Below are 15,395 nucleotides of genomic sequence, written 5' to 3'. Positions count from 1 at the left end.
TGGCATTTCCGCTTTATCTCTTTCCCTTGTAGAGGACTGAAATTAAAAAAAAAAATTACTTCAAGTTGCGAACATTATTAGTTTTCAATTATTAGTTGAATAAAGAAATTATATTTTTCACCAGCATGCAAGCCTACGCTGCTGCATCGGAAACGCTGATCGTGATTACGATAATCAGTGGCGTAACTAGAACGATAATTGGGGGGGGGGATTGAATATTCATATGATTATCCAGTCTGCCCTACGGATTTCTTTTGTAAGTGCAATAGCTCACAAAAGAAATCCGTGGGGCAGAACTGAATATATGAATATTCACCCTTCCCTTCAATTATTTCTCTAGATACGCCCCTGACGATAATTCCAGAAGTTTAATTCCATATTTATATATAGTATCTATTATTCCATACGACGTGCAGTTGGCCAATTTGTCGGCCGGCAAATCACTTTATACTTATACTTTACTTGGTTTGTCTCAGATAATGTTCCAACTCTGGTGCATCTGTGAGAAAATTCTGTCTAAATTCTAGAAAAACACAATAAATAATCACATTCGAAAACGCTGTAACATTTTTGCAATCCTATATAAAGTCGACTATATAGCTCACATGATAGCCACTAACTATTGAAGCCTATGGTGCAGTCGGCATGTTAGTAATAAGTAAAATATTTTGCAATTCAGTCTCATTTCTGATATTTTTTCTTTTAATGAGAACCAGTAATGTATCCGCGAAAGAACTATAGGTTGACGTGATATCATGGAAAAGCCTGAACCTGAAAAGCCTGTGTTTCAGTCTACATATGCCTGATGCATGGCGTTTTTTAAAAAAAATTCTGGTTTTTCTGCTGCTGCAGCAGAATCAGGATCTGGATCAAAGAACATCTGAATCGCCAAACTATGCCAAGCTTATAATAAACACTTAATTGTTTCGGCGTGCGGAGTTTCCTGTCGAAGAATGCATTCGAATGTTGTTACTTACTGTACTATAGCCTATGCATATAACCAAAACATGTTGGACGAAATTTTATTACAGCAGACCAGGTTATGAGCGCTCTGCATTAGTCTCAGTGGATCACAGTGAACCGACCAAGCTGAATAATAAATTCATAGTATCCTACCTGGCTGTTTTACTGCTTCATTTGGGGTCGGTGTTACTGGACAGGAATTTGGTGGACTAATTGGCAAAATAGGTTGGGTTAAAGTGGGCCTGCAAAAAATGGGAAAAATTGTTACTTAGGAGTAATCTGAATGCATACGTACACGTAAGATTAGAAATACCCATCTCCTCCTATTGCATGGATACCATCTGTTGAGTGCATTGCATGTTTATTGTTGAGGATAAGCCGTACTAAGGAAATTATCAGATCTAAATTCTTACATTTAAGGGAGATGCAGAACCAGCATAAATAAGCTTCCGGCTAACATGAACACGTATATATCACGCGAGTAACCTACGGCCTATATACAGAATGAAACACTGCATGCACGTACGTTTCTAAGCCAGCGTTGTTATTGATAAAGCCCTGCGATTGTGACCAATCTTGGTGTTCATCGCATCCTATTTCTCCTTCTAAGAAAAAAAAGATATAGAATCAGTAGAGTTCTGGATATGCCTTGAGCCTCCCCTGACCTTGGACTTGGTTCATTTTCTCAACCTATACGTCCAATCTGTAACAACTGAGATTACATAATTACATAATTAGATAATACATTACATTTAATCAAAGAAGAAAGACAGTATAGTAATAAATTGTTATTTTATCCTGTATATGAACTTTTATCATCAATGTATAGTTAAATTGCCTGCATGATTTCTACGGCGATGGGGTGTCAATATATCTCTAACAAAACATGGCCAAAATGTGCACCAGTAGTTATGCAGTATTGTTTAATACCTTCCTCTGCATGATTTAGAAAATCTAAGTCAATTCCTTCAAAGTAAAAGTCCATTTCTATGTACGGTACCGTCAATGTTCCGAAATATATACCGTTGCCGAAAAACTTCTTACTTGATCATAAATATGGTGCAAGAGTACGCGGAAAGTCAGTATACAGATTACAAACTCATCTGTCGACATCGTAATGAGTGGACGTTTATAGTTACTCCTTGTTCTGGCATTATCATAATCTTGGTGGCATTGGAACTTGGAAAATATAGTTGTTATCCAAATGTAGTTGTTATCCCCTCAAACTAGTCGTAGTAGTCCTTCAAGCATAAGTTCGTGGCTAAAAGGGATGGACTTGGAGGAGACGTTTTCAAGATAGCTGCCAATTCTGAAGATCGTTATGACATGGGGTTATCAACAACTAACTGTACTTCAGCAACGCCAGACATTTATCCCCACAGCCCAGCTATCCTTGAATCAATTAACGTGCATCAACCCTAACGCATGCATGCAAATGTTTTTCTTCTTAATCGAGGAATGTTAAATTTAAAAGATATAAAGTCCAATTATTATGACCCAGTCACGTGTCTTTGACGACAGCTAATGAGAAGTTTGCGCATTGGGGCAGGAATGGAAGCAAAAAAACTGATGGCTAAAAACTAAACCTTTTTTTTTAATCTACGCTTTGGAGCAGATTTTAAAGAAACTAAACTTTGATGTTTGGATGCAGGTACTCAGAACGTGTTTAACACGTGATCACGTGTAAAAAGTTGACAATCCACTAATTTTTCACATGAGATTAAAACGGCACAACAAAAGTTTATTTTATACTTTCTCTTATTGAAGGTCTTTTCAAACTAATCCTTCAAATATAGATTCGTTCAGATATTATCGTATCGTATCAGATAGTATCCGCGGTTAAGGAAAGTCTTCAAAGTCAAAAAGGGCTTTGAACTAAAAAAAATACAGTTGCTCTAGTATATTCGTGAGGCGACAAGGTTTTTGTAACATGTAAAAGTCACAGAGTTTGGACTCAGTTTCACTTATTTTTTGTGCATTAAAGTTTTTCTTCTCGATCCTAGTCCCTTGAACGTACTTTTAAACATGATCTAGCTTGTCTAATGTCAGCATATTTTTTACGTACATTAAAATCAATATTAGGTCTTGGACATTAAGGGCTGCTTTCCACTGTCGCGTTTTTCATACGCACGTAAAAGTCTGAATCCATAATATAGGACATATTTGAAAAGGCTGGGTGAATAAATCGAAAGAGTTTTCCACATATTTTAGCATACATTTGTTGACCCATGTGTCAAATACAAAAATTTGGAAGCATTTAAATTTTTCCGTGCGGAAAAACAGTGGAAAGCAACCCTAAGTAGGAAACCGAATTAGAATATGCTGCATGTTTCTTAATTTGAATGTTTTTGAATATAAAAATATTACTTGCCGGTGAATGATTACAGAAGAGGTCGTTGAAAAAAATACCTCCCGCACAACGATACTTCAGATATCGCCCAGGGCTGTATAGCTGAGTCAAAAGTTTGTTGTTAATGCATTAATTTTACTTCAAGCGTGCACTTTTTCATTTTTTTTTCGTTTCACCTGTACTATTCAAAATGTGTCTCTATTAGCATTAGAGTTTCTTCCCACGTGACCATCTTATCTCACGTTCGTTATGATAAAGTTTTGCTGCATATTGAAAACTGAAAAATTGAGAATTTTGAGTCTATATACATGCAGCTGCTGTGTTTCACAGCTATTGCATGTGTGCTAGACGACATTGACTCTACCTCAAACATTGGATAACGAGGAGTTTTAGGTATGGTCACGGTTAAATGTATTGCGATATAGGAGCTGCACTATAGTGAAGTTAGACTTGTGTATTTTAGATTATAGCTAAAACATTAAAAATTAGTTATTCACAGAAAACACCGATATATTTGTTATTTTTCTCTATATAACTGATTGTTGGGTTTTGATGTGCCAGTATACTAGTTGTCAATGTAATAACAATTTACACCTGCAACAGCTCTCCTGGCTTAGTTCTTACCTTCTTGAAGATTAACAAATCCCGTGTAAAAATTCAAGTTGATTGATCCAATGTCAAACGCCATTACTTATAAATTATATATGCATCACTCGTTCGGTCATGCACAGTTTGTAATCAGCCCAAACCTCACTAAACCTTTATTTCGGTGGTTTACTTTCAGGCAAGTTTTGTACGTCATCTCGAGACATAACATCGAAATACATCGGTCAGTTTAAAAAATATACGTCGTTCAACGCGACTTGTTTTTGTCTACATTTCATTTCACTTTATTTTTTTATGTCGGCGGCAGCAGTTCGTCAGTTCATTAAGGTTGCTTGGGACAATAAATAAGTGGCGTAGCCAACCTGACAATTTAGCCCTGCTATGCAAATTTTATGTTATCATTATTCATTTCTTTAGCAATTCATTGTTTTCAGTCAAAGAACACCGAAATTTTAGCATAGCAGGACAAAATTGTCGGGCTGGCTATATGCCACTGCATGAAATTAATCGACTGGGGTTTGACAATGTAATCAACAGAGTGGATGGTTAATACGAGGGGAATACGGCTTAGCCCGGCCTGAACTCGTCTTTTTTCGTGACTTATCTGGGCTTCTTCATACAGATGGCTAGATGCAGCAATGACGAGCAGTCTTAAAACCAGGGGGCGGTTGTATGAAAGCCGGATAGCGCTATCCACCGAATAATGGTTTTTTCAACCGTTCTAAAAATGCTTGAAAAGCAATAAAATTTCAACTTTGGAACCAACAATTATTAAAGAGGATCCTCAATTTAGGAATACTAAGATCTAATCAAAGTTATACCCAACAATTAAACGGGCGATTTTAAAGCAATTGAAAAAATCACTATCCGACCTCTCTACGATGCATGCATTTTAAGCAGACACATGCACATATATATGCTACGATTTCAGTCGCTGAGATCGGGCTTCAGTGCATTAGTGTCGACTAAGTCTAAGCCGCGTGTGTTTACTTGTATGGGCCCATAGATCAGGCCACTGATTGTACTTCACCAAAACATGTATTCAAATCACAATCACCCGGCTACTTGTAGAGCATAAATTTTGAGCAGCTTCTTTGTCATCAAATGTTCTCAAACAGTTATTCATTCATGCGTTTTCAATAGTAGAAAGTTGTCCTTTGCATGGTGGGGTTCGGCTTTGAAATTTGTTTGTTTTCACAACCATCGAATTTACTTTATTAAAAAAATGATTCTGCAATGGGTGTTCTTTTTTATTGAAATGTATCCGGGAAATGGGCTGTGATACTTTTTATTCGCTTGCTTATATAAAATTTGCTGCATTTTAAAACTTTTAAGTAAAAAGTATAATTTGCTAATAATGTTTGGGCTGCTGCCCGAGATTGATCTGATTGGCTATTCTGGTCACGTGGGCAAGTGCTGGATGTCCTAGACAACACATACCTTTTACGTTGCCTGTAGCTATATCTCCAAACCTTTTTCACTTTTTTTAAAGCTCACAAATGAGCACTTGCTGTTGGAAAACATGTAAGTGCATGGCCGCAATGTGTGACGGCTTTGATGAGTCGGGGCGTGGACAGGGCACAAGTGCATGCGCAGATTATGTATTTCACTTTTTGTATTTGATTTCATACACGACCGCGAATAAATGTGTGGCGACATGTATGTAAACACGATATAAGTTTTTTTTAACACGACTTTAAGACTTGTCTTATTCTGCAGGGAATAAATGTGATTGTCTAATATATTCTAATATATAGGATGTTTAATAACCGTTAAAGAAAACCCCTCACAAAAACGATTGCTGCAAAGACTTTTATTTCGATATACTCATTGCAAGAATTTGAAAATGAAAGCAATGTGGTAAATCCTCGATTCCGCTGAGCTCTCGTTATTTATTTGCGATAAATACATTCATTTTCATGAAAGTTTAAATCAATTTTTGAGATGTGTGGGGAGGGAGGGGTGCTGTGTAAAAGGAAGGGCCAAACCGAGGATTTACCTTCCAGCTTAGGTGCAATGTTGAAACATTTCAACTTCAACCATCATCACAGAAATGACTGTGCACTTAGCAGTCAATTTCTTTGGTCTTTTAGAAAGCAGCTTGTGTCTGTGACATTGACTAAACAAAAAAAGAAAGTTATGATTGGGCAAAGAATTAGAGATATTTCCTTAAAATTTTGTGAGTATTAGAATCTCCGGTGTGCAATTTACAGAAATGTTCATGACATATACGGAACTCTAGTCAAAGAAAAAGATGACAGTATAAGACGATATTTGCATAAGAGAGATGTCTGCATAAAGGATTTGCTGATATTTATGAGATGTCTGTGGAATTAGAAATGTGCCACAGTAGAGACTTCGATTCTCCAGAACATCGGCGCAATGGAGACATCCGTGTTAGACTATTAGAGACGTTCTTCTTAGGCGTATGATTGTAACAAAAATGTCAGTATTAGGCTTATACAGACGCCCGTATATACATATGCTACACAGCCCACATTGTACGGTGGGAAGACGTAGGGCGTGCATTTGCACTAAAGAGATGTTGGTTTTAGAGAGTTGTCTATCAAAGAGATACGAAGATATCTGTATTATGGAGAACTAGTATCACAAAATTGTATGTGAGGAGCTACAACTACTGTACAGTCAGAGTAGTAGCAATACCTTTCTGCTCTGCTCAACACAATTCACATAATCCCTAACTAGCTGGGAACATTTTAATGATGAGTTTTTATTTTCCAGATAACAGTCTACAACATGATGTTGCAATGATGTACAGACAGGCTCCACTTTTTTCTCACTAGAAAAAGAACCAGAATAACTTTGACTAATTCAGAATTTGGAGGTTTTTGAGATTTTCTGATGAGATATTTTATATAAAATTATTGAAAATTTGACCAGAGTTTAAGAGATGATCATGAGGCAAAAAACTCACCTATATTTGCCTTGCATTTCACTTATGGCATTATCAAATTCTTTCAAAACCTCTCGTTCAGCCTCAGCACTCTAACATGATTATTAAAACACTTTTTGAATTTGAAGAGCTTAGAAATGTTTGATAGGCTGCAGATTGTAGTTCAAAATATACCTTCTTAAGTTGTTCTTGCTGGTAAAATTGAGTTTTTTTTCTTATTTCATCAAACTCTCGTTCCTTATCTTCTAAAGTTTTGCGCAAGTTTTCATCAACAAATGATGGTGTATTTCTGTTCCCCTCATTTCTTCCCTAAGAAGTGTAATATATAAAAATATATCATATCTCATTAGCCAAAATTGTTGGGTATTTCTGTTGCTTGTATGGGAACCAGGCTGGGTTCATTTGTCAAGATTTAAGAAATTTACGTAATTCAGAAGAATTTGGTTAGCAGCCAATTTTAAACTCATGCCTATAGCCAACCACAATGTGTACCATATATTCTTTGTGTACATAGATGAAATGGAGATTTCTACTAGGCTCTCTACTAGGTTGGTCATTACCTGCTGAAAGGCATCTTGAAGAAGGTCATCAATTCTTTCCTGTTGCTCATCCAGTTCTCTTTTTTTCTCTACCAATTCATCATAAAGCTTCTTCACATCCTCTGTTCGTTTGTAAGATTAGAAAATATTGAGAAATGTATTGACATATATATGTATGCCACTAATAAAACACACATTTGCCAGCAAAACATGATTGAACCAGGCAGTGTACCTGCGGTGAAATTCTCCTGAGATTTTGCTGGCTTTTCTTTATCTTCATGCAGAAGAGATTCTGAAATCTAAATTTGAGTAGGAGGCCAAAAAATGCATTATAATGTGCTTAAACATTTCTACATTACTAACATTAGGTCTTTAGGGCCATATATATTGTAATTAAAAAACCTATAAAAATTATTGTTTTGGTGTGACCTTTCATACAATTCAGCATGACAAGAAAGGTTTTCCACACATGCCAGGTTCCACTATGACTATGTTATATATATATATATATATATATATTAATATATATATATATATATATATATATATATATATATATCGCAACAAATAGCAAGAATAAACCATAGTAGCTTCTATATTCTAGAACTTGTACTTCTGGAGAAGGACAATAAGGTATAGGAGGGCCCCAGGGCATAGCCAAGGTATAAAGATGTACAGTATTCTACTATAACTTAATATGCAAGAAATGGAATGATTGATATGACAGAAATCACAGAATATGTGCATGAAGTTATAAACTGTTTTTATGAAATACAGTTAAATACCTTAACGACCCCTATTGTATCATCATCTTCATTGTTTACAGTAACGCGTCTGGAAGACTGTTGAGCCCCCATTTCCAACAAACAGTAAATACAATAAAAAAATACCGCAAATTATTAAATACTTTTTACTTAATCAACCGCCATTTTGAGTCCGAGTGAGTCCGAGAACAATTTCCGGAATATTTTGGCGCGAATATTTGTTGACGAAATTCTCCATAGTGAATACTTTTACCAGCTTTTTACTGCAAAAATACTACGAAGCTGTAAAGTGTAAAAAGATATATGAAGTTTTAAATTAAATTCGTGTATATGTCCATGTGCTAAGTACATATACTGTTTGATAATCCTTGCAAGGTATATGTCGATTCGATTTTTATGATTTTTATACTATGTTCGAATTATTATTATTTAAATTTGTGTTTTCCTCGATTTAATTACCATGTGCTGTACAGCTTTACTATAAATTTGCCTATCTGCCCTATTTCTACCTTAGAGCATAAGGCTAAAAATTAATAAATGGACCTGACATCCTGGTTAAACACATATTCACCTCATAACACACTTTCAAACCTCTCGAAAAACTTCTACCCTTTCAACTACATGCACTTGCTATCATTGTATCCACTCATGCTGCTGCTCTTCAGGTAACGAGAAAGAAACAATGTGGAATTTAGTGCCAATTAAATAGTGTCTTGTGAAGGAACTGTTCACTTTTATTCACAGTGAAATCTGCAATCATTTACACACTTGCCCATTATAGTTGTTTTTTTTTTCAATACAGCAAATGTGGTAGTCTGTTAACATGGATCCATCTGAAGTAGATTTCCTAAGTGAAAAACGTCATGTCAAAATTTTGCCTAATTTTAAAGAAGGTAGAATCTTTCTCATCAGTGTAAGTTGAGTTCCAAGAAAAATATGTTCCTATAAAAGTTTATTTTAATACAACCCAACTGGTCTAATGCCCTAAGTGGTTATTTTTGTACTTCTCTAGGGTGATATTGGTCCATTTGAGCCAGGCTTATCAACCAGTGTCCCATTATGGATGGCTGTAAATTTGAAGCAAAGGAAAAAGTGTAGAATAATACCTCCAGACTGGATGAATACAGGTCTTTTTCAGTTTTCTTTGTCACAATTTTTTAAAATATTTTATGAATTTGAGACCTATATAAGTAATCTGCATCTTTTTCAATGCTTATTTCCGCTTATACATACATCCTTGAGAAATGTAGTAATAAGGTGGAAGGTGATATTTTCAGGAGAGAGGCTTTAATATAGCCAACAAAGTGATATTTACTAATTACTCTTTTCCTAACTGATTTACTAAGTACATTAGCATGAAATTTGCAACCTCATTTTTTAGATCAGTTAGAGCAGAGAAAAGATGATGAGAAAGAGCGAGAATATTTCACAGAAATGCCATCCAAGAGTTACTTAGAAGTTGCATCCTTATTGCTCAAAAGGTTTGTCAAAAATATTTCTCCAAAAAGGCATTGGTTAGAAAATGAACCAGCCAGGCTCTGGATGCTGAAATGATGTACTGGCTATAAATGAAACAACATACTGATGGTTACAATTTCTAGCGCAAGAGATGACATTCCCCATGCAGACGAAGTTCAGACGTTAATTAAAGATATCTGGGAAATCAGAATGGCAAAACTTAGAAAAAGTATCAATATTATGGTACAAGAAAAAGAAACTCATGCGAGGGTGAGTTATATATATATATATTTATTGGCTTTTCTGGTAAAAAAGTTAATCCTGACTTCCACAAACGACTTTTTGCTGTTTAATTTCTAGCTGGATAATTTGACTGAAATGGAAATTAACACGATACGTCCATTTCTCACGTCAGCGTTAGATCACATGCATCTGCTCCGTGTTAATGTCGCCTCGAACCCAAGGACTGGTGCTGATTATTAAGATCTTCAGTAAACACTCAACAGACTATAGATATTTAGAACCAAATTTGTCAATTAGTTACGAATTATTTCCTTTTGAATATTTAATGGAACATTTGCATTATCGACTACTTTTTATCTATATGCAAGAAAATGTAATTAAATCACCGGAACTAAAAAGAGTGGACTAGTAAAAATGCAAAGTTGGTTGTGAAATGTTGTGAAAAATTAATTTGTATACTTTTTTACTACGTACGGAAGTTGGTACCATTTTCGGTCTAGATGAGTGGATGTGTCATCGTTATGGTCAATTCTCCGGGATGTTCACAGGTCTCTGTTTCCATGTTTTCATCTCAATACCAGGAACACAAACAGACGTTGAACAACAGGGTGCTGAAAAATAATTAGGAACATATAGCCTGCGGTTTTTCAGCGCATTTCAGCAAGCTCTCTCTCAAGTGCGGGCCTCTCTAAATTATACGTACAAAACACGAAGTCAGAAGACGATGCAGTGATCGAGCATCGTTCATGGGGGCCACACCCAGGCATTGAATTTTTATGGACCTTGAAGTTTTAAAATGGCGTAACATGTTTAGTTTGGATCTTTTTGTTTTCAATATACAGCGCGTTGCGCCATTTTTAATGCATCCATGCATGATCTCAATTTTTAAGCAGAAACAAGCAAAACACCAATACAATGAATACATTAATTGCTACATTGTATCTTCCTTCATACCTTTCGTTTTCAGAATTTTCTTAGGTCTTAAAAGTTGCTTAACATGGGTCCAGCGTTTGATATATTCCTCCCGGCAATCGATTCGAAAGATAAATGTTACTGCAGGATTGAGCAAAAGAGGAATTAACGTAACACCAAACAAGACGGCCTTTGCTTCTTCCCCAAGATGGTGTTCAGAACAAAATGTTGTCAACGACATTGCAATCTAAAAAATGTTACAAAAAATAGTCCTATTTAAAAAAAGAGCAAGAAGAGGTCTATGGCTAGGTACTCTCGAGGCTAGTCAGATTTTTTTCCCGAATTTCAAAATGTTCATTTTCATTTTTTCGCTAGACCTGTAACAAGCTACAAAAAAGTTTCTTTGGAATAGGTCTATATGCATGATGTAGCTAAAAATAATTAAGTGCAATTTTATACCACGAAAATGCTTTATTGCTTTATGTTCGGCAAAGATGACCCAAGAAAGGCAAGAATGAAGATGGTGTATGATTGTTTTTAACCAATTTTTAAATGTAAAATATTAATATTGAATTATTATATACACATATACATATTCATTTGAAACAAATTGCATGACTTAAAATTCACATTCAAAAGAGTCAAAGAGCATCTCTCTTCTAGCCTCGTACCTAGGCGCTTTGATAGTAAAATATATAACGTTGTATTCAGTTATTGTATAGAAGTAAGCTGAAAAAAGGCGGGGGTGTTTGGGGTGGATTTGACAAAGGAAGTTTCCTCGCTAAACAAAACCAAGCACCCCCGCGCGCTCGCTTTTTTTAGCTGACCTCTATACAATACTGGATGCAACGTTATATATTTTACTATTAAAGCGCCTGGGTAAGAGGCTGTCTCTCTTCCTGAATGACTGGCAGAAAGTTTATTTTCCTAGACATGAATGCCATCAGGTACAGAACAAACAATACTGTTTCAATATGCACTTACCAAATTTGGTAACCAACAGATAAGAAACAAACTTGAAGTGGCTAACACAAATAATATCGTTTCGTTTGGATGGCTTGTCGCAACTTTCATTTCGCGACGTTTTTGCACAAGCTTCCACTTTTGCCGAAAGGTCCCGGCAATGACAGCGATTGTTAGCAAAGACATGATGATACTGAACGCTGTACGAACATATAATGCACCGTCCTGATTCCAGGTTAACACGTAGTTTGTATAGGCTGAGGAATAACGTCTCGGTTTAGTTAGTGGTAATATTGCAATAAGTGTTGCATAAACAGTACAACCGAAACACGTAAGAAATGGAATTTTGCTCTTAGCTCTTGAGTAAGCATGATAAGCAAAAGGCTTCACCAAACAATACAATTTATCGGTTTGTAAAACCAAAATCTGAGCAAAAGCGAAATGATAACTGAACGAGTGAACAAAACCAAAAACATCACAAGCAACGTCAGACATTTCTCCGTATTTCGACCATCGTAGAATAGACGTTATGGTTAAAGTAAGTCCACCTAAAAAGTATGCGATGTTGATCCCCAAAAGGTTGTAAGCTGCGTGGCATTTTACGCCAAACCTTGTCCTTGATTTTTCTTGCCTCGCTTTTCTGCGCCAGATGATAAAAGTTGTGATAATGTTACCCACCAAAGTAGCTAGTCCAACAAGCAGCCATATTGTAGTCAAGAACGTCGGTTGAGTTTTTAAATGCATAAAGGAAACGATAAAATTAACCTGTACTGCATTTGCGTCGTGCTATAGACAGAATGTAAATAGAAGATCGACAAGATTTTTCGAATACTAACAACTCACGGTATAAAAACATTAGGGAGTCCCACGTTCAGTTTTGTTCAAATATCGCACTTTGAATATTTGCTGAACGCATGCATCGGCGGCATCAAAATATTGATAAAGGAGACATTTTAATCCGATACTGTGATACATCTATTATATTATAAAGATGCTGGACTGGTCAGTACACGCATAAACGAGAAACCACCCCATGATACCAGGGAAAAAGTCACATGCATGCAGAGTTAATTGAATTGTATGTATGCTTCCCAAATAGTTTTTGTGTTGTTTTTTTGTTTTTACCAATTTCATTTGAGTTCAAGTGGATCATGAGGCTAACAATTGTCAATCGTATAGGTTTCAGTAACATCTTTTTCAACTTTCTTGTTTTTTTACAGTTCTTAAGTTATGTTTTATCTTTTTGGAATTGATCCCTAATTCATCTATATATAGTATCTTTTTTGATCTCTTTTTTCATAATCGTTTCACAGAGTCTCACCTGATAGCTGATATATGCTTAATAGCCTTTTTGTGGTCTATTTATTATATATAACTTAATTTAAACACTCGAAGGAATATTGGCACATTTTAACATCTGCAAAGCAACCGACATATACTGTAGGCTTATATCATAATATAACTATTATAACTATTAAACATGCATATATATATACTGCATAACGTTAACGCCTAACGGTTATATACAAATATATCTTTTGAGTACTGAAATATATACACTTTGCTTCAATGGTTGGTGCAAATCCAAGTGATCGTTAGCATTTCATAAATAAAATTGCTATGAATATAAATGACCAAACTTATGGCTTTGCGAAACAAATATTGTAAATCGTAAAATTAGAAATTTGCCACTGGCCATAAGCACTTGTTGAAGTGGACAAATAAATTTCCGCTCCGCTAAGGACACCATATTCCATATAAAAATCAGTGCCGTTCAGTTGGACAAAATAATCACTGCACGACCATTGCTGGGTGGGGAAACTACTATCGCACGTGGACAAGTGTAGTTTTGTCAATTTAGCCACTCCTCCGTTGACATCAAGACATTTTCCTGACTCCTGATGTTGTATTTGAGTGCACGTTGTCCAGGTCCACCATTGCTTTTCGTCACTATGGTTACATGTCGTGACGATGACATCTTCACCGTTAAATGATGCACAAAGTTTATGGTGGGAATTATAGATCTGAAATACTATGCACATGCATATAGTGAATCACATGATATGGAATGTTCCAGGATCTTACATTAACTCTTGCATCGCTACAAATTGTATAAAGATTCAAGGTGCATGCAGATATTTGCTTAAAAATGCGTACCTTTTGGCGGCGTTTTCGGGCTATGAACGTTGTCTTCATATTTTGAACTAAAATGCTAGTAGTTTTGTGGAAAAGAAATGAAAAAATAATCTTCATGCATATTGACTATATTCAATTGGAAATTTAAAGGGTTTTAAAAAGAGAAGGTAAACTTACAGTCGCGACATCTTGATAAAAAGTCCATTCATCATCACTATGATTTGTCTTGCTTCCATTTGTTTCATTGCTTAATTGGCAGTTGATAACCAGAGTTGTTGTGGTTTTGTAGTGGAAACCAAGGCATGTTTCAGTTTGAACGCAAAGCAGTGCACATTCTACCACGTTGGTCACTTCATGTTCAGATATGATAACATTTCTTGACAAAGATCGACCTTTAAATCCAAAGGTACCATTTGATACTGTATTGACATATTGTACGAATCACAAAATATTACATTTTATGCTGTCGTGGTAAAATAATATCACGGTCACAATCTGTTTTTGTCCGGTCACTAATTCATACAATTTTCGAAAATTAACATGATCAGTGAAATCAAGAACCAAGACACCCGGATTCTCCTATATATATATATATATATATATATATATATATATATATATATATATATATATATATATATATATATATATATATATATATATATATATATATATATATATATATATATATAGTGCCTATGTTATTTTTAGTATGGTGGTTTTTAAGAGATTTATGCATGCCAATATTGTAACGTTGATCAAACGGAATGGGAATCAAATTTAGGTGTAAAGTTGTTAAATTATCAAATTTTACCCGGCATGGAATTAACTGGTCAACAAGTATTCTTGGCCGGTAATTGTCCGTTGACCGGCCGTTACTTTGAGCTGCATGGTTAATAAAAATTCAAAGTAAAAATAAAGCAGAAATTTGTTCGTGGGACATTCTCCTGGGACAATATTTCTAGCACTATATATATATATATATATCAAATAGGAATGAAGGAATTAAGATCTAGACAACACGATCGATGATGCATTACCTTTAAATTTAACCTTGTAGTTTGATGATTTTACGTCGGCATGCAGCTCTGATGTAAGCAATAAAAAGTGAAGAAACATTGCGATGTTTTCCATCATGTCTTTCTCCAGCACTTCGCACGAATGTTTCAAATAAATAGACGAAGAATAAAAGCAAGGTCATTTAAGGAAACAATCCATCAGGGACCACAGCTGCAAAGGTGTGCTCACCATGAGGCAGTTTTTTTTACGAACATCCTGTAACTCTTAATGCGATGCTGCACTAACATGCCTCACATTGATTTGTGTATAGTATTAATAAAATTTAATCGAATTCCAACAATGGAAATTCTTCATGTTTGCTTTGTTCAGTAGTTAATCGATTCATGTATAGCATCAACAAAAAATTAATCGAATTTCTACATTGTCATTGAAAAGAAAGCAAACTTATGCCGCATGTCAGTTCTGTAGCTTATGCACATGAAAAATAGAATTACTGATTTAGATAATAGATTTCTAAATAGAAATAT

General features: G+C 35.3%; 3 protein-coding genes and 1 long non-coding RNA gene across 5 annotated transcripts; 1 reads left to right on the top strand and 3 right to left on the bottom strand.

Annotated features, from left to right (window-relative positions):
• Positions 1-7: 7 nt before the first annotated feature.
• On the bottom strand, positions 8-1,188 carry LOC114530668. The gene is made up of 3 exons (XR_003687779.1): positions 1,117-1,188; positions 463-523; positions 8-36 (listed from the first exon to the last, which is right to left on the bottom strand). It is a non-coding gene; the product is annotated as an uncharacterized LOC114530668 (long non-coding RNA).
• A 4,537-nt stretch (positions 1,189-5,725) lies between these two features.
• LOC114530583 (MICOS complex subunit MIC19-like) lies at positions 5,726-8,309 on the bottom strand. Its single transcript, XM_028552162.1, has 7 exons — positions 8,158-8,309; positions 7,605-7,671; positions 7,394-7,494; positions 7,008-7,142; positions 6,855-6,925; positions 6,584-6,719; positions 5,726-6,038 (listed from the first exon to the last, which is right to left on the bottom strand). The coding sequence occupies exons 1-7, from the start codon at positions 8,227-8,229 to the stop codon at positions 6,009-6,011; spliced, it is 612 nt and encodes a 203-aa protein (XP_028407963.1). The 5' UTR covers positions 8,230-8,309; the 3' UTR covers positions 5,726-6,008.
• A 72-nt stretch (positions 8,310-8,381) lies between these two features.
• Positions 8,382-10,260, top strand: LOC114530584 (DNA replication complex GINS protein PSF2-like). Its single transcript, XM_028552163.1, has 6 exons — positions 8,382-8,511; positions 8,939-9,049; positions 9,149-9,263; positions 9,518-9,617; positions 9,738-9,864; positions 9,955-10,260. Exons 2-6 carry the CDS (start codon positions 8,960-8,962, stop codon positions 10,075-10,077), a joined length of 555 nt encoding a protein of 184 aa, XP_028407964.1. The 5' UTR covers positions 8,382-8,511; positions 8,939-8,959; the 3' UTR covers positions 10,078-10,260.
• Positions 10,261-13,306: 3,046 nt separating this feature from the next.
• On the bottom strand, positions 13,307-14,968 carry LOC114530671. Of its 2 annotated transcripts, none has more exons than XM_028552273.1 (4): positions 14,889-14,968; positions 14,026-14,240; positions 13,870-13,924; positions 13,307-13,744 (listed from the first exon to the last, which is right to left on the bottom strand). In XM_028552273.1, the coding sequence occupies exons 1-4, from the start codon at positions 14,965-14,967 to the stop codon at positions 13,353-13,355; spliced, it is 741 nt and encodes a 246-aa protein (XP_028408074.1). In that variant the 5' UTR covers position 14,968; the 3' UTR covers positions 13,307-13,352. The 2 variants fall into 2 exon arrangements, with proteins under 2 accessions (XP_028408074.1, XP_028408075.1); XM_028552274.1 differs by having other exon boundaries at positions 13,307-13,690.
• Positions 14,969-15,395: the final 427 nt, after the last annotated feature.

The sequence above is a fragment of the Dendronephthya gigantea genome, unplaced genomic scaffold (assembly GCF_004324835.1).
Source record: "Dendronephthya gigantea isolate DGI-Jeju-01 unplaced genomic scaffold, DenGig_1.0 000064F, whole genome shotgun sequence".
Taxonomy (NCBI): domain Eukaryota; kingdom Metazoa; phylum Cnidaria; class Anthozoa; order Malacalcyonacea; family Nephtheidae; genus Dendronephthya; species Dendronephthya gigantea.
The sequence above is the reverse complement of the archived record's forward strand: the minus strand, read 5'-3'. Positions and strand labels throughout refer to the sequence as shown.